The sequence below is a fragment of the Mesoplodon densirostris genome, chromosome 15 (assembly GCF_025265405.1).
Source record: "Mesoplodon densirostris isolate mMesDen1 chromosome 15, mMesDen1 primary haplotype, whole genome shotgun sequence".
Taxonomy (NCBI): Eukaryota; Metazoa; Chordata; class Mammalia; order Artiodactyla; family Ziphiidae; genus Mesoplodon; species Mesoplodon densirostris.
This window is the reverse complement of record NC_082675.1, coordinates 29360151-29387273: the sequence shown is the minus strand read 5'-3', so window position 1 is coordinate 29387273 and position 27123 is coordinate 29360151. Positions and strand designations below refer to the sequence as shown.

The following is a 27123-nucleotide window of genomic DNA, read 5'->3' as shown; positions in this document are numbered from 1 at the left end:
ACAGGCCAGGCACACGTGCTGTTCTTAGCCCAGGACGGCAGGGAGTCCGGGAGGAGAGGCAGACGGGCTCCGGGTGTATGGAGGCCTTTTCCCAGCTCCCCTCCTCTGGGCACTGGCTTGTGGGGACTGAGGCCGCAGGCCCGGTGATGTGTGCGGTGAGGGAGGGATCAGCCCCTCTGGTGAATCATGTCTCTTCCTGGACCGCCCCGGGCTCTGTGATGCTCTTGGATCTCCAGATGCATTCTGAATTCTTCACACGTCAGCAATTTTGAGGGTTTCTTGTGGGGTTTGATTAGAGTCACAGGAGCCTTTTTTCCCCTCCCAGAAAAAACAAAAGAGGCCTTTTTGAAGAAGGAAGCTTTTTCAGTAATTTTCAGTTACTAATGCTTGATTAAGATGTCAGTTTAAAATATAGTTTTATTTGTTTAAATATATCTTTAAATATAGTTATTTAAGGAAAGGACATTTGCTTTCATGTCCAGGTTTAGGTTTGAATCCAGATGCTGATTTTTTGAGTTCCCTTTCGAAAGCTAATTTCCATCCATGGTCCTTGTGTTAGTGGTCACAGCTAGAGCTGCATGGCCTTTGGTCCCTGTGTCACATCCTGTGTCTGTTTTCTGTCCTGCCCACCCCACAGCTGGAATTCGGGGTGATTTACCACTGCACCGAGGAGCGGCTGTACACGGGCCGGAGGGGCCGGGGCGCCTTCTGCAACGGCCAGCAACTGCACGTCTCCGGGGAGACAGGTGGGCCCTGCTCGTGTCACGCATTCCGCGAGGCAGTGGTGGGGATCTCCTACTGAGGTCCAGTCTCTTCGGGGACAGTGCGCCCCTGGTGGGCTGGATGTCGAGCCAGTCTGTGTCTCAGTGTGAATGTGGATGTGGCCAGGAGCCTTCAATGGGCCCTTTCTGTTCTGCTCTCACCTTTCATCCCTAATGTGAGAAGGAACCTGGCCACTAGTTCCCGCGTGGTCCCAGTGGGCCTGGGCAAGCTGGCCAGGCCAAGAGCAGGGTCAGAGGCATACTCTGGCCCTCGGAGCCTCTTGGTGACCCGGTTCCCCAGGTGCAGGCTGTGGCTCCCTGGATGTGGACCCACTGCCGTTGGCTTCAGTCCCTGTGAGAACATGGACGGCCGCAGGGGATCTGTGTCCATGAGCCGTGGTGTATGCACCACAGATGCTCCCTGTCCTTGTCATTCCTGGAGCAGGACCCAAGGACACCGGTGGCTTTTACAAAGGGCTGCTGTTACACTCAGACTGCCTGTAATATACAGAGTTGACAGTATGTGCCTAGTTGGCCTGAGAGGTGGTGAGAGGGGTCAGGAGTGTCCCTGCCCCTGAGCTGCCCGCAGCCAGTGAGGAGACGGGCCTTCCAGCCCAGGTCAGGTCCGCTGAGGTCCGGTGAGAGCAGCGCCATCTGGATCCCTGGGCGGGGTGACTGTGAGCCGTGGATCTGCCAGGGAGATGATCGCCCCGTGAAGGACGGGCGAGGCAGGAGGTCAGGCAGGAGGCCCAGGCCTCAAGAGTGTTGGTGGGGGGGCAGGAAGTAACGTCGCAGGAGCTCCAGAGGGAGGGGCCTGGCAGGACCACGGACCAGCCTCTTCCACCGCCCAGCCCAGGCTCCTGCCCGGGGACTGTTTGGTTTGGCCACGTAGACAGCAGCATTGATTACAGCTGCGCCTGCCAGGAGTTGGCCTGCCAGCCAGTTGTGTAACTCGGGGGTGAGGGAGCGAGTTGTCAAAGGCCCTGGTGAACTTTGCTCCACATTCATTTGCTGTGACTCGAGGCTCGGTGCCCACGCTCGCACCCATCCCAGGCCCTCCGCCCACGGGCCTCCTTGCTCAAACACGCCGTCCACCCCCCTCTGCAACACGGAACCCCAAGTCCGTCGGTGCTCGTGTCCCAAAGCTCACTTGGGATTTTTTAAAAATTCTGACTCATAAAGTCCAGGGTGATGTTTTCAGCCCTGGTTGTCTTCTATTTGCCGGGTGACGAGGTTTCTACAGGAGGTGACGGAAAGCTCTCCTCAGCAGCAATGTCCTTAGGTGTCGTACAGACCTGGCTTCAAAGCCTGATTCTGACACCTTCCACATGTGACTTGTCAGCTCTGCTCCTGGAACCTCAGTGTTCACGTGGGTGGGAGGTGATGCTGATGACAGCTGTGAGGATCAAATTAAATCCTACCCACAGGGCACTCAGGAACGGCCTGGCACTGGTGCCCAAAATGAGAGTCATTATCAGAGAGGGAATTTGAATCTTCGCACGAGATCAGCCAGCTATGAACTCTGGGATGAGTTTCTGGAGGAAGTGGTCGCTAAAACAACCATCACTCATCTCCCTGCTTTCCTTGCCTTCTCTTTCCTGTGCTCCTTTCTGCAATGTTTTCAACTCACAAAAGCAAAACAAAGACCGCACTGCATAGCGGTAAAGGATTAGATGAGGCCAGAATTTCTTTGGTAGCTTCTTCTCAAAATTCTACCTTGCAGAACTGCAAACACAAAGGAGACAGAAAAAGTACAGTGAAGCCACATGACCCATCACAGCCTGATGTCGCCCCTCTGCCCGCCGCGGCCAACCCTGCTTCCTCCAAGCTCCCTGCCCCCACCACCCCAAACAACTCCCTGCTACAAACCCCAGACATAATCGCACTTTCTAGCCAGCATTTCAGTACGTATCTCTCTGTCACTTTCTCTTAAATCTTTTCCACCGATTTTTTAATTTTTAAAAATTTCCTCCTTTTCACCTTCCATGTCTTGTAAAGCATAATCTATTGTGTTTATTTATTCTCATTCCTTTAGCTTGACCTTCTTTTCTGAACTGTTTTTTCCTAATTTTTTCTTAGGTTCCCTCCCCTCTACTTTTGAGTGATGTTCTTCTTCCGTGGATTCTCCGTTTCTTTCTCTTGCAGCTACTTCTGTTTTGTGGACGGGTCTTTCTGGAAATCTCTGATCGACTGGAGAGATGTTATTATGCTCCCTAGTCTCTTTTTTCTTATGATAATTGTGTATGGAATTCAAACATCATTCTTTTACATTCTTTCTAATTGAAAGAGCTCTGGAGGCCGGTGGTGTGATGGGGTGGGGGGGTGAACACTTTCCATCGTCTCGTGGCTCTAGGGCTCCCTCTTCTGCTGTGTTTGTGAAGTGCCTGCAAAGTTGGCCTCTTCCTTGGACGGTTGGCTCTGCCCCTCCCGCACTGCTACCTGGATCGTCTCCCTCCTTTGCCCCTGATTCCTGTCCAGTGAATTTGGGGTTCACTCCCATGCGTTTCTACTCAGTGGGTCCTGCCCTGAGAGTCCCTGGAAGGTCAGTTACGAGAGGTCGTAGTAACTGTCAGGGGTTCGCCTGCCCACTTGCCCTCTGGGGCCTGGATACGCCCTTGTGGACGTAGGTTTTTGTAGATGGTTTTTGTCTGTGGTTTGTGTTTTGCTCTCCCAGCTGCTCTGTTTTTTTGTCAGAGGGGATTTGGAAGAGGTTACATAGGTTTCCAGGGCAGTCTTCTCCAGGATTCTGAACAATACTTTTTTTTTTTCCAATTACTTATTTGTTTTTGAACATAATGTATTGAGGTGAAGGTCGCGTAACATGAAATTAGCTGTTGTAAAGTGAATAATTCAGTGTCATTACATTCCTGGTGCCCCGTGTTTGGGTGGCTCCGGGGTAACCCCTTCCCATTGGTCACTCTCTGCCTCTCCCTCACAGCCCCCAACCTTCTTTCTGTCTAGTTCTGGGGTTTTCAGTGAAGTACAGCTAATACTACTTTTTGTGTGAGGAGCTCACGGTCAGCAAGGATCTGGAAGCCCAATCACGTGTGTCGCACACGCCGGTCCGAGGCCATCATGGGAGCTGCACGACCTGCACTCACGCCCACACTTCAAGGCACAGTCACCTCTTTCCTGTGAGGACGTATTTCAGGGCAGACAGAGGACTTGCTTCTCTCATCTCTAAGTTGTAAAATCTCTCTCAAGACAACAGTGCTCTTATCCTCAACCAGAAAAAGAGTTTTCAAACTGTTGGAAGTCACGGACTATTTTTTCATCCTAAAATTTGTTTATTGAAAGAGGATGCAGAGATGCCCTGCTTCAAAATCTATTTGATTTTTTTTATAGTGGTAAAATATATATAACATAATAATTGCCGTTTTAACCATTTTTAAGTGTACAATTCAGTGCCATTAATTACATTCACGAACTTGTGCATCCATTTCCTCTATTTCCAAATTGTTTATCGCTGCAAATAGAAACTCTGAACCCATTAAGCAATAGGTCCCCGTGCCCCCCCCACACACCCATGAAGTCACAGAATATTTTAAATTATATATATTAGTATTTGATTAAGAGCTGAACTATTATGATAAAAATAGTTTGAAAGGTAATAAAAGTCATAGTAAGTCATCGTAATTGTGGAGAGCTAGTCAGAATTAATCATAAGACAATATTAAGTAGAGGGGATTGTCATTTTTACCTTTGTGTCATTATCTGGTCAAAAGAAAACAGTAGAAAGTATTTTGCCTCAGGTGGCAGAGTTCAGATGACTTCTTAATTGTCTGGGTTTCATTTAGGAAAAAACACCACTGTGCAAGCATGAGGAAGAGTGGATACACTGCAGCTGGGGGGCGGGGGACACTGGGCACAGAGGTGTCTTCTCACAGATGAAAAACTACGGGAAGAAGCCCTTTCTTTGGCATCATCACCAGACAAGCTTGAGTCAAGGTCTGGGTCTCACGACCTCCTGCAGGTCACCCACTGCGCCTGGCCCCGTTGAGGTCTTTTTCTTCAAAACAAGTCTTTTTTCCATGGGAAGGTGCCCTCTCAGCTTGCAGCCCAGTGAGGGTGGGGTCGGGAGGTGAGCTCTGGAGGGCAGACTGGGTCCTGTCCCCGGAGATCCTGGAGCCGCCGCCCTGTGCCCCTCGTGTGGGTAGAGCCCGAGCCGCCACCAGACACATGGCAGGGCTGGTCACTGGCCCAGCTGTGGTGCCAGGTCTCAGAAAGTCTTTACAGTATAAAATGAGAGCCTCCAGTGTGAGAAAAGGGGAAATGGTACAGACTCAGTGTCTCCTCCCAGTGGTCTGTCCCTGGTGGGAGGTGACTTTATGGGAGTCGGGCGGGATTGGGCCCAGGGAGTGAGGTTACCTATGGGCGTGGTTTTCCTCCACTTCATGGAGGGGCTTTGTTCTCTCAACTGAACACACAGGAGTGGCTGATCCTGCCTGAATGGCAAGGCCTGACAAGACAGGACGCTAGATCTGGATGTGATTGCGTGTGTGGCCAAGAGGGACAGTGCTATGACCCTCGCAGTGAGTCAGGCCCGGCCCGCCTGCAGCCACTTTCCTGTGTCTGGTGGCCACAGCATCTACCCCCATGCTGGGGGGTTACTCCTGAGGACCCCTTTCAAAGACGGTGCTTAGCAGTCGCTTCCTCGGTAGGGATGACGTTTCCATCTTTGTCATCACGGCAGCTAGCAAAAAGCTTTTATTGTTATTACTTTTAATTTATTTTTGGCTGCGTTGGGTCTCCATTGCCGCCCGCCCGGGCTTTCTCTAGTTGCGGCAAGCAGGGGCTACTCTTTGTTGCAGTGCGCGAGCTTCTCATTGCAGTGGCTTCTCTTGTTGCGGAGCACGGGCTCTAGGCACTCGTGCTCAGTAGTTGTGGCTCGCAGGCTCTAGGGCGTAGGCTCAGTAGTTTTGGTGCACAGGCTTAGTTGCCCTGCAGCATGTGGAATCTTAGTTCCCTGACCGGGGATCGAACCCGTATCCCCTGTATTGGCAGGTGGATTCTTAACCACTGCACCATCAGGGAAGTCCCGAGAAAGGCTTTTAAAGGCAGATTTATTTGATGAGGCATTTTTTTTCCTCCAAACATGGGGCGTTCCCAGTTTGGAGTCACTTTGTTTTTATTTGTGACTGAATGATGCTGGTTTCATGAGCCACCAGACCCGTCCGAGTTCTTGCTGGTAAGCGTCCCTGAAAAGAGAGAACCGGGGGGTCTGCCCCCCCCGCACCCCTGCATCTGGGACTTTCTGGGGCCTGGGAGGTTAGATGGTCAGGGTGTGGCTTCGACTCTAGTCAGCACGTCCTTCCTTTCCCAGGCCAGAAGCCTCTGCAGCATCAGCCACCCAGGGAGGACACTGAATCAAGCAAGAGCGGGAGGCGGGTTTGCATTTCGCTTCGAGGAAAAACCCGACTGCTGGGTGAGAACTGAGCCTTGGTGTTTCTGACTTGGAGAAATTCTCTCCACACAGATCTCTCCAAGGCCCTGGTTCTGACAGAAATCGGGCCCAGACGAGACCCCACGACACTGAAGCTGTTCCTGAGCAACATGGAGAGGCTGCTCCGTGCTGGGGCCCATGGGTACGCGCTCCCCTCCCGGGACTGGGACCCATGGGTGCATACTCCCCCTCCCCAAGACCCATGGGACACCCAGGCCCCACGCACAGCTCCCAGGCTGCTCCGCAGGGCAGGAGCAGTGACACACGAGCCAGCCCGGTCCCCAGCCAGGAGCTCGTGCAGCCCGTGGGGGTGGGGTGGCAGGGGACCTGTGGGAGCCCATCTCAGCCCCGTGTGCGCCCCGATCTCAGCGCCCTTCGTGATGACAGTGATGCCCCCCCAGCCCAGTCTCCTCCGGGTCTGTGCTGTGACTGCGGCCACCCCAGATGGTTTAGACCTAAGGTCGTTGAAGGTCCACAGAGTGAAGGTTGTGTCCTTCAGTTGCACCAGCCACACTTCAAGTGCCGCAGCCTTGGGCTGGTGGCTTCGCAGCGCCGAGTGGTCCATCACCACAGAAAGTTCTATTGGACGGCATGGCTCTGGGCCCAGGGCTCAGAATCGAGCTTTTGGGAAGAGGCCCTGGGCTCTTGTTTAGCTCCTGGGGGTGCCTGCGGTGGAGGGGCGGGCACTGGAGCAGAGCCATTCAGTGTGTTTCCCCTCCTCCATCTCCGGCAGCGTCCGCGTCATCGGCAGCTCCACCTTGGCACTCTGCCACCTGGCCTCGGGCGCCGCCGACGCCTACTACCAGTTTGGCCTGCACTGTTGGGACCTGGCTGCAGCCACTGTTATCATCAGGGAAGCAGGCGGCGTCGTGATGGACACGTCAGGTGAGTTCGGGCCCTCAGCCCGCCCTCCGTCCCCAGGGGTGCATCCCCAGGACAGACCCGCAGTGCCCCAGACAGACAGGCCCCCTCCTCTGCTAACAGGGACGTGTAGGGAGGGCAGTGGGCCAGGCCAGAAGGCCCCTCCCCCTTCCTGTCTCCAGGTGTGAAAATAGACCCAGGGTCAGGACGGGTGGCTGTGAGTGTTTTCTAAACACTCACTTCCACGGCACCCCCAACCCAGTCCACTGAGACCACAGAGCAGGCAGCATGCTCCCTGATACAATGATGAGGATTTAGGTGATGGATGCTAGAGGTGACCTGTTCCTCTGCCTCAGAGTCACCTTGCCCAGTTACCGACCCCATGGGGGCGAGTCCCGCAGTGTCCCTGTCCTGGGGACACCCATGGAGCCTCATCTGACATTGGGGTCCTCTGTGGAGCCCATCCTCCTCCAGCTTTAATCCAGAGCCTGTTGGGAAAACGCTGGGCTCCATTTAACTGCTGGCGCTGGCGGTGGGCCCTTCATCCCGTGATTGCTCCGTTTTTGCTCCTGCTCCTCGGGAGGCCCTAGTTGAGCTTCCGGGAGGGTGTGAAGTGAAGAGGGGTCAGCCTTGGGCACCGAGGCCAGGCAGGCCCGTCCCCATTAAAGACATGTCTGTCCTGGATGTGACCACGTGCGCACGCACACAAACACACACACACGCACACACGCATGTGCACTGAGGTCTCCAGCGAGGCCTTTAGGCCTGTTCACACCTCCAGGAGGTCGAGGGCCTTCATCCTGCCCCAGATACCTGGTGCACAGAGCAGCCGCATCGAGGGGCCCAGCAGAAAGGCCGCCCCCAGCACCCCCCCCCACCAAGGCCTCCTGGGTACCTGGAGCCCCATGCAGCGCAGAGTTTGAGAACTGCTCCCTGTCCTGACCTAACATTGTTTGAGCCTCAGGCCTGAACGCTGTACCTTAAGCCGCTTTCTCCCAGCGCAGCCTCAGGAGGTGCCAGTCCCGCAGCCTGGATGGCACCCAGGTTGGGGCAGAGCGGGGCTGAGGCTCCACCCTTTGGGCTGGCTCAGCCTGAGTGCTGGGCTGATGCGGGTCGTGCCGCCCCCTCCCTAACCCAGACACCCTGTCCCTCTGTCCGCAGGCGGGCCGCTAGACCTCATGTCTTGCAGGGTGGTTGCTGCGGGCACACGGGAAATGGCAGTGCTCATAGCTCAGGCCCTACAGACGATTAACTACGGGCGGGACGATGAGAGGTGAGGGGAGCAGACAGGGCTGCCCCAGGACGGGGCCTTCCTGGGAACCTGGAGCAAGAGTTCCTGATCCCCAAAGGAGCCATCAGGCTGGAGTCCGGGCTGTCTGGCTGAGCCCACGTCTTGGTGACTTTGGTGTCCAGTGGTTCTTCTCTGTAATCTCACGTAGCCTTGTGTGGGTTGGTCCAGCCCTCCTACTGGGGCCGAAACCCGGATCTCACAGGACGTATGTATTGATACTGCAAACGCAATTTTTTTTCCAGAATGCAAATCTCAGGTAATAAGGCTTTTGAACTGCTGATAAAGCAGACTTGCTCTCAGCGACCTCCCCCGCCTCTGCCCATGGTACTTCAGAATGCAATAAACCAAATGATGACTCTGCTTGTTTCCCTCCACAAGTGTGTCGCCTGTTTCCCCAAACGACCCCCAAAATCCACAGGCTCTTTAGGGAAGTTTGCATGTGACAGCCCAGAGGTGACATGCTTGCTATCTGCCTGCCGCAGGTGATGAAAACGACTTCAGTAATTATCATGTCAGTATTTAAAATTTAAAATCTTAAAATAAGAAAACCAAACCTCTAAAATGCTATGTTTAAATGTTTTTGTGATCAGTTTAACGAAGAAAAATATTTTCTGGGCCTTATTTTTTTCCTCTTTAGGAGGAGGAATTATATATAAGAATAATTCTAATGAGGATATTCACTGGCTGGCCACGGGTCTTTTCTGAAGTTTAAAAATCGAGAAAGTCAGTCTTAGGACAGCGGATATTCCAGCCCACGCTTAGCTTTCTCCCTCGTGTTCCTAATTTGCCATCAACAATAATTAACGAGTATGTAGAGCGGCCCCGGCACCTGCTGTCTCTGGCACCTAAACTCCGGGGTTCGGCCTGTGCAATGACCCAGGCACTTTCACCACACCACACCCTGGAGAGCCCTCGGCAAGCCCACCGGCCCTGCTCCCCTCTGAGGACACTGCAGGGCCTCAGAGCCCATCATGCTGACTCCCCTGTGCCACCTGCTACTCACAAGGCAGGTGCACTGGGCCCGCTCACGCACCTGGTGGAGCCCAGGGGGCCTCCCAGGGGGTAATTCCCTCCCCAAGCCAATCCCCAGAGGCCTCACCTCCACCTCCCCTTGGGTTACTGATTGATACATGCGCTATCTTTAGGAAGGAGTTTTCTGATCTGATCTGAATGGGGTGCCAGGTGATGTCCCGAAAGGCTCACAGGTAAAGGGCTCAGACACGTGTGGACTGGAGTCTCCTTTGGGACTAGGGCGTCTCATGCCTGCTGTGCATAAGGACCCACCTTTGATACCCACACGAGGAAGCAGCTTCTCTCTGTGCAGGACCACAGCTCTGCGAAGCTTGAGCACCACAGGTGCAGGGCATCTAACCACATGATCTTATCCCAAGGCGGTGGGAGGACACAAGAGACGGGAGCCGTCCCAGGGCCATGGCTGCAGGGCACTTTGCTGTGCGGATCTGGGGAAATCCTGCGTTTCTGGTGGCAGCTCCCGCCTAACCCCCTGCAGTGCACCTGAGCGGGCTCTGCCGTTGAGCACGGATTCGTGACGCGTCAGCAGGGCCCCACGAGCCGTCCCCGCCCTGGGCATGTGCTGGGCACGCGGAAAGGCACATGACCGCTCCCACAGGCTCTGAAGAGACCTCATGGACAGTGATGCCGCCACAGTCTGGTACTCTCCAGAGCTCCATGTTGTGTATGAGCTCGCAAACCTCGGTGCGTCCACAGTGGTGTCACCAGTCTGCCCGTTGACAGCCTTGGCTGGAGAGTATTCATGCAAAGCCTAGGCTGTGAGACGGGGGTCCAAGGGCCGGGGGTGGGGGGCGGTGGTGGGCAGGACAGCAGGCAGAGCAGCAGCCAGACGCCCAGGCGGCCAGGTTGGTGGCCAGAGGAAGAGCTGTTTACTGCCACCAGGCGGCTGGTGGCAGGTCCCCCCTCCCCCACCTTGGCAGGGAGGCCACACATAGAGCCAAAGGGGGCCAAAGTGGACATGTGGGGCAAGAGGGTTGGAGCCGCCACTCCCAGCCGTCCAGAGTCTCGTCCCTGGGCACACGGATGGCCTTTGCTGTCTCTCAGCTTCGAGAAAAGCCTGAGCTTCTGCTCACCCTGGTCACTGCCATGGCTCGATGCTGGCATGGGTGTCCTGGTCCTGCACCGGCTCTGACAGATTTCTGGTCGGCAGCAAGGCCAGTGCAGAAAAGGAAGGAAAAGGTCAGGGCCACCCTGGTTTTCTATTTTTAAAAAACATGATGCCATATCTGTACACTGGTGTTCACAGTGGCACTATTCACAGTGGCCAGGAGAGGGAAGCTACCCAAGTGTCCATCGATGGCTGATGAATAAACGGAATGTGGTCCATCCACACAGTGGGGTATTATTCAGCCTTAAAAAGGAAGGAAATCCTGACCACTGCTACCACGTGGATGAACAGGTGTGACTAGGAGTCACTTTTATTTCATTAGGAGAGGTGACATCACTATGGTGTGTGTGACAACATTCTGGTTTCTTCAGAGATGCAGGTTGAAGGATTTGATGTGAAGGGGTTCAAATAAAAATACAGATAAAAAAGCAAATGTCAAAATGTCAATGGTGATTGAATCCAGGCACTGGGTATAAGGATGCTCATGGCATGTTCTTTCTATATGTCTTTATATTTTTTAAGGTTTTTAAAAAATTTATTTATTTTAATTTATTTATTTTTGGCTGCATTGGGTCTTCGTTGCTGCTCGCGGGCTTTCTCTAGTTGCAGGGAGCGGGGGCTACTCTTGGTTGCGGTGCACGGGCTTCTCATTGCGGTGGCTTCTCTTGTTGCGGAGCATGGGTTCTAGGCGCGCGGGCTTCAGTAGTTGTGGCATGCGGGCTCAGTAGTTGTGGCACGTGGGCCCTAGAGCACAGGCTCAGTAGTTGTGGTGCATGGGCTTAGTTCCTCCACGGCATGTGGGATCTTCCCGGACCAGGGATCAAACCCGTGTTCCCTGCATTGGCAGGTGGATTATTAACCACTGTGCCACCAGGGAAGTCCCTATATGTCTTTTTTTTTTTTTTTTTTTGCGGTACGCGGGCCTCTCACTGTTGTGGCCTCTCCCGTTGCGGAGCACAGGCTCTGGACGCGCAGGCTCAGTGGCCATGGCTCACGGGCCCAGCCACTCTGCAGCATGTGGGATCTTCCCAGACCGGGGCACAAACCCGTGTCCCCTGCATCAGCAGACGGACTCTCAACCACTGCGCCACCAGGGAAGCCCCCCTATATGTCTTCATATTTGAAATTTTTTACCATAAAAAGTTTTTAAAGAGGGGAGTTGAATTGACTGGACCCACTTTCTCATTTGTCAAACTGCGTGTCTAGTCTGGTGAGGCTGCTCTAACAGAATGCTGTACACAGGGTGGCTTATTATGAATGGCCGAGATTTACTGCCCATGGTTCTGCAGGCTGGAAGTCCCAGATCAGGGGCCAGCAGGGCGGGGTTCTAGTGACGCCTTCTCCTGGTTCATGGCTGGCCATCCTCTCCCTGTGTCCTCATGTGGCAGAAGGGGTGAGGGAACTCTCTGGACCCTCCTTTATAAGGACATTAATCCCATCCATGTGGGCTCCGGCCTCACAATCTAAGCACCTCCCAAAGCCCACCTTCCAGTGCTATCACCCTGGGCATTAGGGTTGCAATATGAGTGTGGGGTGGACACAAACATTCAGGCCACAGCAGGGGGTCAGGGGAGGGGCAGCTAAGGCCCAGTCCAGCCCCCGGGGCTCTGGGCAGGAACCACCTTGCCTGGGGCTGGGGCTCTGCAGGCCCTGTGGAGTCCAGGACTCTGGAAGGAAATTGCTTTTGGCTCCACACTCATCTCGGTGACACCAGCGACCCTCAGGGCAAGACATGTGCTTGTCTCTGTGACTAAATGGAGGCGGAGCGCGGATAGAAGGGCCTGCTGTGCTGGTCAAGTGAGTCCCGGACCGAGGCAGAGGTCAGGTCACAGCTCTTTGGAAACCGGCTCCTGGCAACAGCACGGGCAGCAGGCTGACAAGGCGAGGGCCAGTCACCCTGCGTGTAGGGCGGCGCTGGACACTTTCATCCCGGTTTACCCCTTTTAAAGCGCCGGGGTTGGGAAACCACCCCACTCCTTAACCCGCTCACAGAGTCCGCTCCAAGTTCGCAGTTAAGAGCTATGGAATCCCTGACAGCCCTGCCCTTTCTGGGGTCTGAACAGGAGCTATTGCATCTTCCCATCCCAAGCGAGGGCTATGCAAGCAGGACCCGGGTTACACCCTCGCCCTGGCTCGGTGTTTCTCTCGCCTTACTCTGAGGAAGTCCCATCCCTGTAGCTAAAGGATTGTGAAGTCCCCGAGGTCTTTCACCTCCTCTACCCCCTGTCCCCGCCGCGAGACAGCCTCGTGGGTTGGCCCTGAGGGCGGGTCCTCGCCCCAAAGGCAGCGGCTGGCGCGGCCCTGGGGGACCTGCGTGCATCCCGTCCCACGGTCTCCCGAATCCTGGGGCCACACCCGCCTTTCCACAGCCGAGGCCACGCTGCCAGCGTGGTGGTGTCCCCGACTGCCCCAACCTCCGACAGGCCGACCGGCGACCCCCTATGGCCCGCGGAGCGGCTGGGCTCCGGGTAGTGGCGACTGTCGTCCTCCGCGGCCTCCGCAGCCCAAGGGGCGTGGACGCGGGCGGGGCCGGCAGCGGCGCTTTAAGAGGCTGCGCCCGGGGAGGCCGGCCCCGCAACGACCCGAGCGATGGACATGGCCCGGGACTGCGCCGGAGCCCTCCTCAGGCTAGTGCCCCGCGGGTCTGCGCCCCCGCCGCCCTCGGGGCCCTCGTTTCCCCGCCCCCTCTCGGCCCCCTGCGCCCCCGGCGCCCCTTGTCCCCACGAGCCCCACATCCCCCTGCCCCCTTCGTCCCCCTGCGCCCCTGTCCTCCTGCGCCTCTCACCCCGGCGCCCCTTGTCCTCGTGCGCCCCGCTCTCCCTGCGCTCCCCCACCCCCGCGGCCCCTGCGCCCAGGCGCCCAGCGCCCAGGCGCCCAGCCGGAGCCCGCGCGCGATCCCTTCCCCGCCTCCGGCCGGCCGCCAGCGCCAGGTGTGGCTTCCGAGGTGCGCGGGCGTCCGCGGAACAGGTGACCGTGGTGAGTGCGGAGCGGCTGCATTTCTAGCCGCGACCGCAGCGGGTGCAGACGGGGCCCGTCCCTGGAGGCCTGGGCGCGCGCGCGGCCAGGCTTCTCGGGGTCCCGGACCGCGGTGCGAGCTGGGGCGAGACGAGGGGCGTTGGTGGGGACGCTGGGCGGCCCCGAGGCGGCCAGCTGACCCCTCAGGGCCGCGCGGGCTCCGGCTCCGAGCGTGGTGGGCTAACCGGGGCGCGCCTGGGTCTGGACGCTCCCTGACCGTGCTGGCTGAGCCCCCAGGTTTGTAAGGAGGAGTTTGGGGGGAAGTGGTGACGCTTTGGGGGGCGGAGAGGGGTAGAGGGGCCCGCGGACGCCCGCCGCCTCCTCTCCCGGTCCACGCGCCCGTGACCCAGGCCCTGCATCACTTTTTTTTCCATTCTTGGGTTCATCTTCACACCCAGGAAACCCAAACCAATCCTTGTCTGTAAAATCCTAAAGATATTGGGTGGCAGTAACTTTACAGACTTGGGGGAGGGATACTGCTTCTCTGAAGGTCTCCTTGAGTTCTTTAAAATGCTGGTTTTCCGAGGTGACTGGGGTGGAGGGATGGGGTGGGTGAGAGAGAGGGGAGTGTGATCAGTAAGCTTCTGAACCTGGGTCTTTAAAGGGGGATCTGTGCCAGGCCCAAGGTTAGAGAGAGCCGCCAATATGGAAGGGGGCGCTGTCTCCCGCTTGGGCCTTCTCTTTAAAAACAGGACCCCAGGAAGGTGAGAAACAGACGTTTTCATGCATCTTCACTGATGTGGTTTAGGCCTAAGGGGAAGACCCTTGGTTTCTTCCTCTACCTCCAGCTTCACTCGCCCCCCCAGTCCCACTCCCAAGGGTAGCAACTGCTGACAGTTTGTAGTGCATCCTCCAAACTTTTCTCCCATGGGCCTCTCCAAGGTCCTCCCAGCACTGAGCTGGTGGGCCAAGTTGTAAGGACTGTGAGGGGGCCCTAAGCCCTGGCTGGTGTGGCCTGCAGCGGGAGGAGATGAGGCCTGAAGAATTAAGGCTGCCCCTGCCTTAGTACCTAACCCTACAGCACAATCCCAAACCCAAAACGTCTCAGTGTGAGGTGGAGCGACTTGCTTCTGAAATGTTGGCAGATGAGCACATGGGGGAGGACTGATCTGCTTAGACAGCCCTGAGTGCAGGGCTCTGGGAGGGAGCTAGGGACCACCTGTGGGGACTCACCGTCATTGGGTTCCTGCTTGAGAACTGAGCTGCTCTAATTCTTGGGACCCCACCTGCTTCTGCACCATCTGTCACATTTGCTGAAAGGAAAACTTTTGTCTTCTGCCTTCTTTAAAGCCGAGTCCAGGCTGCAGACCCAGCAGCTGCAGCCCAAGATCTCCTGGCTCAGCTCTGGACGCCCAGGGTGTCCACAGGGTGTGTGTTGCCACAGAGGAAGCCTGCTCTGACTTTGTGTTCTGGCTTTGATAACATTCACACTGACCCTGAGGTTGTTACAGAGCTGATCTCCTTTACACTTTGTGCAAAGTAGCTGCTTTTGTAGCTATTTTCCTTGAACAAGGAACTCTAGGTTTTGAATAGCTGCCCTTTCAGTACAAATTTGACCAGTCTTGTTAGTGATGCAAGCAAGGAATTGACTTTTCTACAAGTCGATCTCCCAAGTTACTGATGCTTACTCCTTCGTGGTCTAAACTCTTATTTTAATAATATTCAAAGTGTTCAAAGACTTCACGGTCATGTATTGGATATGCTTTCTAGCCAAGCATTTTGCTGGGTGGGTCAATGCACAGCCGGGAGCTGCCACAGTCCTGCCATGGGGCTCCCAGTGGGACCCACGTGTTCCGTGTGTTGCTTGTCATGAGCCAGGCCCGCTGGGGAGCAGGAAGCCTCACAGGGGCCAACACTCCTCTGCTTCCTGCCGCGGTGAGACCCCACCACCCCCGAGACTGTCCCTCAGCCACTGTCCCTGCAGCTCTCGGAGGCCCCGCCAAGCCTGATGGATGCTTTCCAAGGCCTACCCCTTCTCTGCATTCCCATGGCTGGGTTCACACTTCCCTTCCCTGCACTGTCCTTGTCACCCGGCTTTGGGCACAGAGCTCTGTATGAGCTTTATCTCTTCACGTGGGCCCTACTTGTCCACCTGACGGCCTGTTCCCGGGCCTGCTTTTCTCCCCCAGCGCTTTCAGAACAAACATCAGTCCAGAAGGTGGCCTAGAAAGACGCCTTCTGTGACCTGTGGGCCAGCTTTGTTCCACAGCAGTGGGGTTCACGTCCACTGTCAGCCTGTGCCTGTTGCTTTATTTCCTACTCTACGAGTTGAGGTCTCCTCACTCCCTCCGGGAAAAATACAGAGATTTCCCTGTTCCTTCACTTCTGGGAGATACACACCCTCACAATTTTCCAGAATGTTCTATGAAGTCTGACTTTTCTTATCATCTTGATTTCCCCAAACAATCGATTTCCTTGAAGAGCCTGTTTCCTTGGTTTTGTTTTTCCGTGTACTGAACCATCTCCCTTCCTGTTTTGTGTGATTGCCTGCACGTTCCCAGGGATTAGAGGGCAGCCAACATGAGGGGTTGCCAAAAGCTGGATTCTAAGTCTTCTTAGTGCTCCTGTGACAACTTCGATGTAGTACAGCATTCAGGGGGAATAGCAACACATTTTCAGCCTTGGTCTAGTGGCCAGTGACATAAATGATCCCATTAAGAGGACCAGAATTGAGCTGGATTAATATGTTGCTTTGTTCTTGTACCTGGTTGTCCCTGCTGTTCCTTTCGCTGGAGCAGAGTAAGCAGGTGTAGTATTTGTTCGGCAGATTTAGTGTACCTAAGATAGCGTTTAACCCCTTTTTACATCATCTATAAGATAGTCTTGATTATATATAATTCAGCACATCAAATCACTCATCCTGTTCCTTGGAAAGAATGGCTCACGCCTGCAGGGCCTTTTTATGTGGCTCCTAAGCCTTTTCTCCAATTCTCTGTTGGGAAACGTACGGCGTAAGAACAGCAATAACTGGATGTCCTTTTTTTTTTTTTTTTTTTGCGGTATGTGGGCCTCTCACTGTTGCGGCCCCTCTTATTGCAGAGCACAGGCTCTGGACGCGCAGGCTCAGCGGCCATGGCTCACAGGCCCAGCCGCTCCGTGGCATGTGGGATCTTCCTGGACCGGGGCACAAACCCGTGTCCCCTGCATCGGCAGGCAGACTCACAACCACTGCGCCACCAGGGAAGCCCACTGGACGTCCTTCTTTATTGAGGTTGGCTATCTCAGGGCAGCGAGGAGGGAAGGCCCTGGGAGTGACTGCCAGCACTTAATCTGGTCAGAAGTTAAAAGACAATGAGGGCATTGTGGTGGGCGGAGCTAGGTCAGTGGGTCACCTGGGGGCTCACAAAGGTGGCGATGAGGAGATACAGACCACAACTAACTGGGTCAGAGCTGTTCAGCCCAGGGCGTGCCATTGACCCCCCACAGGGCCTGGGTCCAGGTTCCAAGACGTGAACTTTGTCCTCCCACCCTCCCACTTCTATGGTTGGCCCTAGCCTGTCTTTTACTCAGGGACAAAGGAATCACTCCCTGCTCTGGGGGGAGGGAGGCTCTTGCTGGCAGGCCCCGGGCTCCCCGCACCAGAGGAGGGTTTCACCAGTGGGCAACCTCCCCACCCCGCCCCGACTCTGACCATCCCTCCCTCCACGCCCTGAGCCTCCCTGGTACTCAGCTGCTCGCCTTTGGCCTGGTCAGGCACTGTGCTGGTACCTTTCTTTTCTCCTCAACGAGAGTTCAAGTTTCCAGTGATGCTATGATCAGGTTGAGAACAGAGCCAGGTCCCAGCTGTGAAGCATTGTGTGTATAATCCTCGCTGCCTTGTCCACCGGGTTGCCAGGGAGGGCTCTGAGCGTCAGCCCAGCAGAATGTGGGCCCCTGGTTGTCATGTTGTGTAATGAGGAGCCTGTGTAACTCCCTGGAACTGGGGCAGAGGTCTGGTGGCCGTGTGCCAGGCCCTCCGCTGGGTCGGTTCAGCCCCGGACTCCCTTGCTAGGCTGCTCTAATTCTGGTGGGAGAGCCGTGTGGGGACCACTGGCCAGTCATAGTCCCCCTTGAAGCTGCCACGCTGGCCACAGGCTGGGTGGTGACCCTGGAGAGGAGCTGTGGGTATCCTCCCAGCCCGCAGCTCTTCTTCACTGGCTCTGGCCAATGTTTACTGCTTGGGACTTGAAGTTCAGAGAGATTCCTTATTAACTGGGTGACCTTGAGAAACCACTCTGAGCCTCAGTTTTCTCACCTGAGAAATGGGGTAATACTTTCCTTGTAAGGTTGTGATGAAATTAGTTAATATATTTAAAAAGTCAGCACAGGGCTTCCCTGGTGGCGCAGTGGTTAAGAATCCACCTGCCAATACAGGGGACACGGGTTTGGGCCCTGGTCTGGGAAGATCTCGCATGCCGTGGAGCAGCTAAGCCCGTGCACCACAACTATTGAGCCTGCGCTCTAGAGCCCGAGAACCGTAACTACTGAGCCCGTGCACCACAACTACTGAAGCCCACACACCTAGAGACCGTGCTCCATAACAAGAGAAGCCCGCGCACTGCAATGAAGAGGAGTCCCTGCTCACCGCAACTAGAGAAAGCCCGTGTGCAGCAACGAAGACGCAATGCAGCCAAAAATAAAAACAAATAAATAAATGTATAAAAAGCCAGCACATTGCTGGCTATGGCAGGTGCTCGGATGCCTGCAGTCACGAGGCACAAGCCTGATGCCGGCTAAGTATGTGTCACACCAAATTCTTGCTGACGATCTAGGTGAAGAGGTTGTGACACCAATTCTAGCATGTAAGGATGGGGGAGGGGCTCCCCACACAGCACCAAGCATTCCTCAGTCTCTGGCAGGGTGTCCAGGGGAGGCAGATTCTTTACCACTGGACCACCGGGGAAGTCCCTGAACTCAGTTCTGGCACCATCTACCCAGAGACGGCATCAGATTCCACAGGGTGAGGGCTCAGCCCCACAAGACGTCCCCCCGCCCGCCCCCCGCACTTCAGATGCCAGTCGCAAGGCCAGGTTGTCACCTTTGTCCATGAGGAAAGTCCAGTCTAGTTGGAGAAATAAAGCATAGATAGATAAATGACTGTGTGTGTGAGATATAGATAGATATATATGCATATGTATATAGATGCAGCTGTGTATATATATAGTATATATATGCAGGTGGCCTACACTGGCAAACAGGGCAGGTATTCCTAGAATTTTAACCTTCGTAGAGTTACTCTAGACAAACTGCTGTAAGTGTCAGAAAGCAGTCATGTCCTCACTTTGTATCTTCTTCAAGGTTGTCCCCCAAAATAAAGCCCTTTGTTTCATTCTCCTGATTGTCACTGAAGGGGGATTTGTCCAAATAGTCACCACCTATTTGAGCGCTGTTCAGGGCTGGGGGACAGTGCCATGACAGGTGCTAGTCCCTCAGGGTCTGAGGAGATTGAGTGTCCAACATTTATCACAGTGGCCAGCACAAAGCAGGATCTGGGACATGGCTGATTTCTGTTTATATTGTGAATAATTTCTCTACAGATACATTCCTGATATAAAAACATCCACTGTCCAGGGTGGAGCTCCTCCCTCAGTGCCAGACTGGTCGCCACAGAGACTGAAAACCCCCTTCCAGCCCCACCAGCAAGGCGCATCTGGTCCCCTCCAGAGTTATTTAGACAACTTCTTGCATGTGGGTTTAAGAGCACCCATGGTGTCAAAGGTGGTTCTGCATTTCTTTGATTGTTGTCAAATCTTCACCTCTTCACTGATATGCAGGCTTTTCTTATTCCTTCTTAGCCTGTGGCATCTAGATCACCTTTCTGAGGCAGAGACCAGGTGCCTGGTCTAAATTCCCAGCTCTGACCTGTGGGGCCGCTCTCTGGTCTCAGTTTCTTCACCTGTAAATTGAGAAAACTAGGGTTTTTGAGGATTGAGTTAATACATATAAAGAAAAATATGTGTATGTTAAAAAAAAACTACTAAAGTTACTACTTATCAGCTGTTTTTAATTTATCCTTCACTTTATTACTTTTTAGTATTTGCTAGGTAACAAAACTTTAATAATCAAGGGTTGGGGTTTTTTTCTCAGAAAATTGTCCTGATTTGGTTTTCCTACGTTGTTTTCTTTTCCTATGTTAGTTCTTTTTTTGTGGTGAATTGATAAATTAATTCTGTGATAAATGCGGAACTCACTCCAAAGTGCCACATGATATACAATCTGAAGTGGCTGGTTTTCCAGCTGCAGTGATTACAGGGTTCTGCTGTTCCTCATTTATCCTAATTTCAAAAAATTGGTTTATTGCTATAGTGAACACTATCTGGCTTTTAAATTTCTGGCTTTGTTGTATTGTGCAAATATGTAACTATTTGTGTGTGTGCCTAATTCTTTAACTCTGTTCAGTTACTACATGGCCTGGAGAAATCATTTTCTTAGATTTTTCAGCTCTAAAATCCATGTTTTCAGAATATAATTGTTATTTCTCTTTTGATGACTTTACCTTTCCTTCTCAAACAGTTACTGCAAGGGCTTTGAATGTTCTGGTAAAAATGGGTGTAATGATGGTTGTATTTTTTAATTTTATGTATTTGTTTGTTCCTTGGATGTCAGGTACACAATTTTTAATCATCCCCAACCATTGGCTTCCTTTCTTTTAGGTGCAAATATTAAGCTTGTCTTATTTCTGTGTACTTCAAACCTCTCTTTAAAGACTCTTCTTTAAAGTAACATCAATTTGTTTTTACTTTTCCCTCCATTTCTAGGCCCCTGACGTTTATGGGGTCGCAGACGAAGAAGGTGCTGCTCACACCCCTCATGCATCCCGCTCGCCCCTTCCGGGTCTCCAACCATGACAGGAGCAGCCGCCGAGGGGTGACCGCCAGCAGCCTGCAGGAGCTCCTCACCAAGGTACCCCCACCAGCCCACATGGGTCCCGGGAACAAGCCAGTGCAAGACAGAGGGTCTGTGTCCTGGCCTCAGAGGGTCTGGGGGAGCCTTCTGACATTAAAGGGAATATTGCTGTGTCCCTGTCCCATAAAAGACTTAGGTACAGAGACGAAAACCTTCAAAGTAGCCATCAATTGATAATGTGGCTCTGGTTCTTTGACAGGGAGAATATAGGAGGCAGCAACTGTAGAAATCTGGTTTTGGTTATAAAGGCCAGGGACGAATTGTCCTTAATCTAAAACAGCGTCCTCGATCGCCAGATAAGGAAGAATCATAGACTCTCATCGGAGACGAGAAATGAGAATCCAACACGCCGTCTCTGAAGCGACAGAGATGTGGGCTCTTTAAGTATCACAGATACAGGGTCATTCTTTTTATTTGTCTAAATAAGCAGGACATTTTAGAAACTGAATATTATTCAGTGTAACCCCTTATCTCACGTCATTGAAACCTCTGAAGAAGTTAGGTCCGTTTGATTTTTTAACTTCTCTTTTCCAAGCAAAGGCTGAGTCCTAGACACCAGGTAAGGTCCATCTTTACCATTTAAAACCCTCAAAATAGGCCAACACTTCTGGAACCATGACTTAGTTGATGCCATGGATGGGTCCAAACGGAGTCTCTCACTTCACCCCATGACGCTGGTGTGTTCTGACCTAGACCCTGGATGCCCTGGTTATTGCCAGCAGACTGGTCACTTTGGTGTTGGAGGAGGATGGCACCGTGGTGGACACGGAGGCGTTCTTCCAGACCCTGGGGGACAACACGCACCTCATGGTCCTGGAGAAGGGACAGAAGTGGACACCGGTAAGCGTGTTGTCTGGGCAGCTTCTGGGAAGGCTTCTCACCCATGGAAGTGCGGTCCTCACTTTGGGGTTGACTGGCCCACTTTCCAAATACTTCCCTTGTGTTCACCTGATAACTGGATCTCCTACCCTCCAGGGATGCTTTCAACTATTTCTAGGAAACTTGGCATCTTTATGAACCTGGACTATGTGATTTAGAGCCAGTAATTCTGAGGGTCAGGCTTTGGCCAGTGAGGGGCTACAGATCCGGTTAGAGTGTGTGGATAAGACCTGTGACCACTCACTGTCTGTGACCTCAGGAGGTAGCGAGCTGACACAACTGGGAGGAGTGTGTAGGTGCAAACACAGGGATTTAGGCAAGCAAAGAGGTAGGATAAAGGGTTTTATTTCTGAGAAAGCTATAGGTTATATATCTTGGAAAACACTCCCACCATAAAGCACCTAAAAATGTAAAGCAAAATACTCAAACATCTTTTTATATGCCTAACTGACCTTCAAGAAAGGGAAATCCTCAGAATCCAACATTTTATGGAAACCAGGATGCAGAGAGGCAAGCAGGCAGGATCCAGAGAGGGAAGCTGGCGTCTCCCCTGTGGGCAGCCAGTGACCCCAGCTCTACTGGATTCTGGGAGGACAGCTGCCCAGAGCTCTCTCCTGAGCACCTGGCCTCAAGCTGCCCCCCTGAGGCTTTAGGGACTGCTGAGTCCCAAACCACGCAAGCTGGAGTGTAGTTTACAGAGACCCGGGGAGGAAGCATCAGTGGACGGAGTTTATTCACTGATGCTCGTGACCTAGCTGGTCCCTCTCTCCAGCCCCCATGACCCACGTCCTCATCCCCAGAACCCAGGAACGTGTCACTTTACGTGGCAAAGGGGACTTGGCATGGGGTGATGATCCTGGATTACCTGGTGGGGTGGTGTCATCACAGGGTCCTTGTAAGGGGAACACAGGAGAGTCAGCGAGGGCGGAAGCAGAGAGAGGAGTGACAGGAAGACAGGCCACGGGTCGAGGGACAGAGGCGCCTCTGGAGCCGGGACGGCAGCCCCAGCAGGACAGCCTGCGGCTCACTCAGGACCTCCAACCCCCAGAACTGTCAGAGCATGAGTCTGTGTTGCTTTCAGCCACTCAGCTTGTGGCCATTGGTCCCAGCAGCCCCAGGAAACTAATTCAGATGGAAAGGGTCTTTTCTGTTTGTTTTGTGAGTGAAATCCTCTTTTACTTAGTGGGGGAGTCGGTCGCCATGTGACAGGTTGAAGCCCCCACATGGTGGGCGCTGAGCTGGGGGTCAGGGTGGTGACAGGAGGCTGTGGACTAGAGTGGCACCGATATGGTGGTTCTCGGGGTGGGAGGAGGCTTCTCTATCTGGTAACAGCCTGGTTGACATGAGTCTCACGCGGGGTCTTAGGCGTCTGGACATCCTTCCTTCAGGGATTGTAAGTCCTGCCCCACTTGTAGGGGTTTCTCGGTGAGGCGACTTGACTTGACTTGGCCAGAACTTCCAAGAAGTAGCCGCCAGGGGTCTCCCTTCCTCAATCCAAAGCCTTGGAGCCTGTCCCGTGGGGAGCAGGTCCTCAGAGCACCTTCAGGGGGCTCCTGGGTCCAGATGATGGAAACCACACCCCCGTTAGGTCCCAAGTTTGGGGAGGCATCTCGATTTTGACTCAAGACCAAGGATGTTGGGGGAGTGAGATTAAAACTTTCATGCGTCAGGGAGGAGCTGTGTCAGGGGCTCAGGTGGAACTCACCCCTTGATTCTGTAATCTTAATTTTTACTAACGTTTCCTAAATGACACACACACCCCCTCCGCGGCAGCAGGACCTCGGTGTGTTAGTCAATGGGCTGCAACCATCGTGTGTCCAAGTGGGCGGGGGTGGGGGTGGCAGGAAGAGAAGAGGGGCTCCAGCAAGAAGGGTTTGGGTGTGTTTAGGGGAATTTATGGTTTAAATTCAAATTTAGTAGATTTTTGTCAGAGAATTTAACACTCACAGCCTCAACTACTCCCAACACCTAAGGCTCATGAAAGTTGTACCTCTATTTGAATCCTGGACACTGCAGGACCATGTTGCAGCAAACCCACCAGGACGTGTGCCTGGGACATATACCTGGGATGTGTACCTGGGACAGCTTTGTTCTCTCTTGTTTCTTCTCAAAGCTTCTGTGGGAAGACTGTTTATAAACCTGGGATTTATAGAGGTCTCTGACCTTCTTTCCTAACCAAAATGGTCTCAGGTAGACCGAGAGTAGGTCCCACTAGTGTCCCCAAGAGGCCAGCCTTCCTCCAGGGCAGGAACTAGAAATCAGGGGAGCCCACGATTTATCACACGCCATCAGCCCCGGCTTAGCCGTGGATTCTGGCACTTTCCGTGGTGCCTCCCATACGGCGGGAATAGTGTGCCCCCTGGCCGTCAGGCGGGCTGTGGCACAGTCGTCAGCAGGCGGCCGCGTGGCCCTAGGTGACCAGGGTTAGTGCGTTTCCACCTCAAGTCACCGGCACACTGTCCACTGACCCCTAGACCCTGAAGCCGAATCACACTCACCTCCAGTCACTGAACAGAGCAGCTTGGAGGAGGGCACTTTCTTATGCGTTTGGACCCCATGGCAACATAAGCACACTGATCTGCTGAAAACATTCCTCGAATAGTTAGCGGCTTAGTCATAGATTTTAAGCTGACAGGACAGCTGAAACCAGCCTAAAACCAGAGGCACAGGGTTTGTTGGTCACAGTGGGGCCAGTGCTGCAGACTTTCTTCCTCCACGGCTCTAGGGTGGTACCTACATCCCAGCCTGCCAGACGCCAAAGAGACAGGGGATCGCGAGAGTAACCTTCGACTTGTACAAGCTGAACCCCAAGGATGTCATCGGCTGCCTCAACGTGAAAGCCACTATGTACGAGATGTACTCGGTGTCCTACGACATCCGGTGCCCAGGGCTCAAGGCCCTGCTGAGGTAACAGACTTGGGGACCAGAGAGTCTGGACATGGTGGGCAGCCCCTCCCCAGCCCCTCGAGCCCCGGCCTGACTCTCACTCGTGTTGTCATAAAAACTCTTATGCCACAGACTTACTCAGAAAACAAAAACTTGAGCCAAAATACATAGTTTTCTCCAAAGACCAATGAATACGAAATGGAAAGAAAACCTAAATAATAACCTAAATAATAAATAGAAAGAAGAACCAAATTCCTTTTAAAAGCTAGAGCTGTGCATTTAAAAACCTTATTTCTCAGCAATGACAGCTAAAACCAGAGCCAAGGAGATTCTGACCTGGTTTGTGCAGAGTAGCCCCCAAACCTGGATGAGGACTTGCACACATAGTTCTGTGTTACAGAACTTGAAGCTGGTGGGCAGGAGGTGCTGGCCTTTCCCCTCTCCACGCACTGCCAGGGCACCCCTACCCCACAGGCCGGGCCTGGAGAAGACAGATCCCGATCTGTACCCCAAAACAGTTTGAACACATTCTCTATGTGCACCAGGAACACTCCTGACACCCGGCCTGTGAGCCCTGTACCAGGGGCTCCTACCCAGGCTTGCTTCTGAGCAGCCAGCTGTGTGACCTTTAACAGGTTACTCAACTTCTCTGAGCCTCAGTTTCATCATCTTTAAAATGAGGAGTTTGCTTCCAAGTTCTCTGATCACACAGGCCCTAAATACACCTGCTTCCAGCCCTCCGTTAATCCGTCACTGAGCCTCTAAAGAAGGGATTCGGGTTGGGGGGATGCAGGGAGAGGGTGACAGGAGCAGGAGGTCTTTGAAGTTTGCCTAAGAGGTGCCACGTGACACCTGATGCCCCCTGCACAGCTCCCCAGCAGGGCCTGCCTGTTTCTCTGGGGCGCTGGTCCCCTCCTTCCGCTGTCCCAGGATGGCTTCCCTGAGGGAAGCACGGGGCATGGTAGTGCGGGTGGGGAACGAGGCTTTCCTCATTCTGGAAATGAGGCTGGTCCTTCTGACGGGGCTGCACGCCCAGTACATGGTCTTGCGGGCAGACGGTGGCTTCCTTTGGCCTCCTTTCCCACCCAGAGTCATCGAGGCCTGGTTCCAGACAACAGTTACTGTCCTGCTGCTGGAATCTGGACCGCGCCCCCTTTCCCCAGTGAGCTTCCTCTTTTTGCTGAGACAGGAGAGAACAGCTTGATTGCTTGATTTTTCAAGTGAGAGTTACAACAACTTAGATAAGTGTAAAGAAAGTGAACCCACCTCAGCAAAATCTTTCCCGAGAGACGACCCAGCCTTCTTGTCACTGATTCTCACCGTCTGGTGGATCTGAGGGTGGTGCGATCAGCTGTAGGAGGCCCCCAGATATGAGGCTTGGCCAGCCAGGCCCCGCAGGGATGCCAGGAGTGGAGGTCCCCACCAGTGCGGCCGAGCCCCCAGTTCCTTGTGAAGGGACGGACCTTAAAATGCGTGGGATTCCTCAGCTTTGGACTTGGTAGAGAATAAGAATTTGAGTTAGAGCTATTTTTTAGTCTGAAACAACACGAATGCCAGGTCAGCCTTGGGCTCAGATGCCCAGGGTCGAGTCGGGGTGTCCCGTCCGCCCTAAGCGAACTGGGTCACAGGGTCGCAACGGCAGGTGTGTTGAGTCCCCTCCAGCCTGGGGTTCCTTTCACCCCGACTCAACTGAGTTCAGCAACAAGCTCCACAGCCCCGGCAAGGCTGCCAGGGTTAGCAAGCAGCCAAAGGAGGACGGAGCCAGCGCTGCCTGGGCCGCCCGCTCAGCATGTTCCAGTGACTTGGTGACAGGCCACATTCAGGAGAGGCCACGAGTGGTCCCAGGCCAGTGGCAGGGGAGCTGCCGGAAATGCAGAGTCCCAGGTCCCACCCAGACCTCCGGAGCCGGCGCCTGCATCTCAGCGATGGGGGGCTGTGCCCTGGGAGCTGGGACTGGAAAGTGCTGGGATGTGGGCTGTGTGGCCCTGATCGCATGTGGGGGTGGGAGTGGGGAACCCCTGTCCTCTGCCCCACAGGCCGGACCGCCACCCCGCCCGACTGCCCCGTCTCTTGCAGGAGCCTGCTGTGGTTCCTGTCTCACACCGCCCAAGTGACCGGCCAGTGTCTCGTCCACACGGGCACCTACATGCTCCGAGTGCTGGCTGACACAGAGGAGCGGGCGGTGCCCGGCCCGCGCCCTCGCCGGGGGATCACGAGTGGATAGGGGCTCACAGTGTGGAGTTTCCACTGGCCTCAACCCCGCAGGTCCCTCTCTGGGGACACATTCGGAAGACGCTGTGTTCCCACCACGTGTCCCCTGCTCAAGAAAGAAAAGGGGCCTGAGGGCACTGCCAGGGGCCAGGCGGTGGAGGCCCCCCGGGTGGGGATGGGGTTGGGGGACGTGGGCAGCACGAGGCCTGCGGCTCCACAATAAACCAGTCAAGAGAGTCGCTGTGATACCGCACTTCTTCCTCCTGTCTTCTTCATGTCAGAAAAGCACACAAAACTCACAGAAGCAAAACTCAGCCAGAGATGCTCTGCTAACACGTGCAACCACTTTTAGGTCTGTCAGGAGACTGGAGGGTCAGCTGTTATTGTGGGGTTTTATAATGTCGGGCCTGAATGAACCCAGTGACCTGAAAGCCTGTGGATCTGAATTTTTGGAGGTGATCAAGCTGCACTGGCAAACCTTTCCTTAAAACAAAGCTGCTCCAGGGCTTCCCTGGTGGCGCAGTGGTTGAGAGTCCACCTACCGATGCAGGGGACACGAGTTGGTGCCCCGGGCCGGGAAGATCCCACATGCCGCGGAGCGGCTGGGCCCGTGAGCCATGGCCGCTGAGCCTGCGTGTCCGGAGCCTGTGCTCCGCAACGGGAGAGGCCACAGCTGTGAGAGGCCCGCGTACCGCAAAAAACAAACAAACAAAACGAAACACAAAGCTGCTCCAAACCTGGGCCTGATGCA

The 27123-nt window shown here is 54.2% G+C and overlaps 2 protein-coding genes across 2 annotated transcripts in view; both read left to right on the top strand.

Annotated features, from left to right (window-relative positions):
• The window catches only part of IMPA2 (inositol monophosphatase 2), a 28133-nt gene extending 19791 nt beyond the window's left edge, over window positions 1-8342 (top strand). Inside the window, exons 5-8 of the mRNA XM_060119441.1 lie at window positions 638-746; window positions 6238-6346; window positions 6938-7089; window positions 8227-8342. Coding sequence (XP_059975424.1) covers window positions 638-746; window positions 6238-6346; window positions 6938-7089; window positions 8227-8342 — 486 coding nt within the window. The remainder of the gene's footprint in view (window positions 1-637; window positions 747-6237; window positions 6347-6937; window positions 7090-8226) is intronic.
• A 4743-nt stretch (window positions 8343-13085) lies between these two features.
• On the top strand, window positions 13086-26540 carry CIDEA (cell death inducing DFFA like effector a). Its single transcript, XM_060118684.1, has 5 exons — window positions 13086-13123; window positions 20249-20393; window positions 21090-21236; window positions 24001-24182; window positions 26238-26540. Exons 1-5 carry the CDS (start codon window positions 13086-13088, stop codon window positions 26383-26385), a joined length of 660 nt encoding a protein of 219 aa, XP_059974667.1. The 3' UTR covers window positions 26386-26540.
• Window positions 26541-27123: the final 583 nt, after the last annotated feature.

Excerpts from the sequence above, each read along its gene's own strand:
- CIDEA (XM_060118684.1), top strand. The coding sequence starts at position 13,086 with ATGGACATGGCCCGGGACTGCGCCGGAGCCCTCCTCAG. Across the intron at positions 13,124-20,248 it reads TGCGCCGGAGCCCTCCTCAG|GCCCCTGACGTTTATGGGGT; the intron begins GCTAGTGCCCCG and ends CTCCATTTCTAG. Across the intron at positions 20,394-21,089 it reads TGCAGGAGCTCCTCACCAAG|ACCCTGGATGCCCTGGTTAT; the intron begins GTACCCCCACCA and ends GTTCTGACCTAG.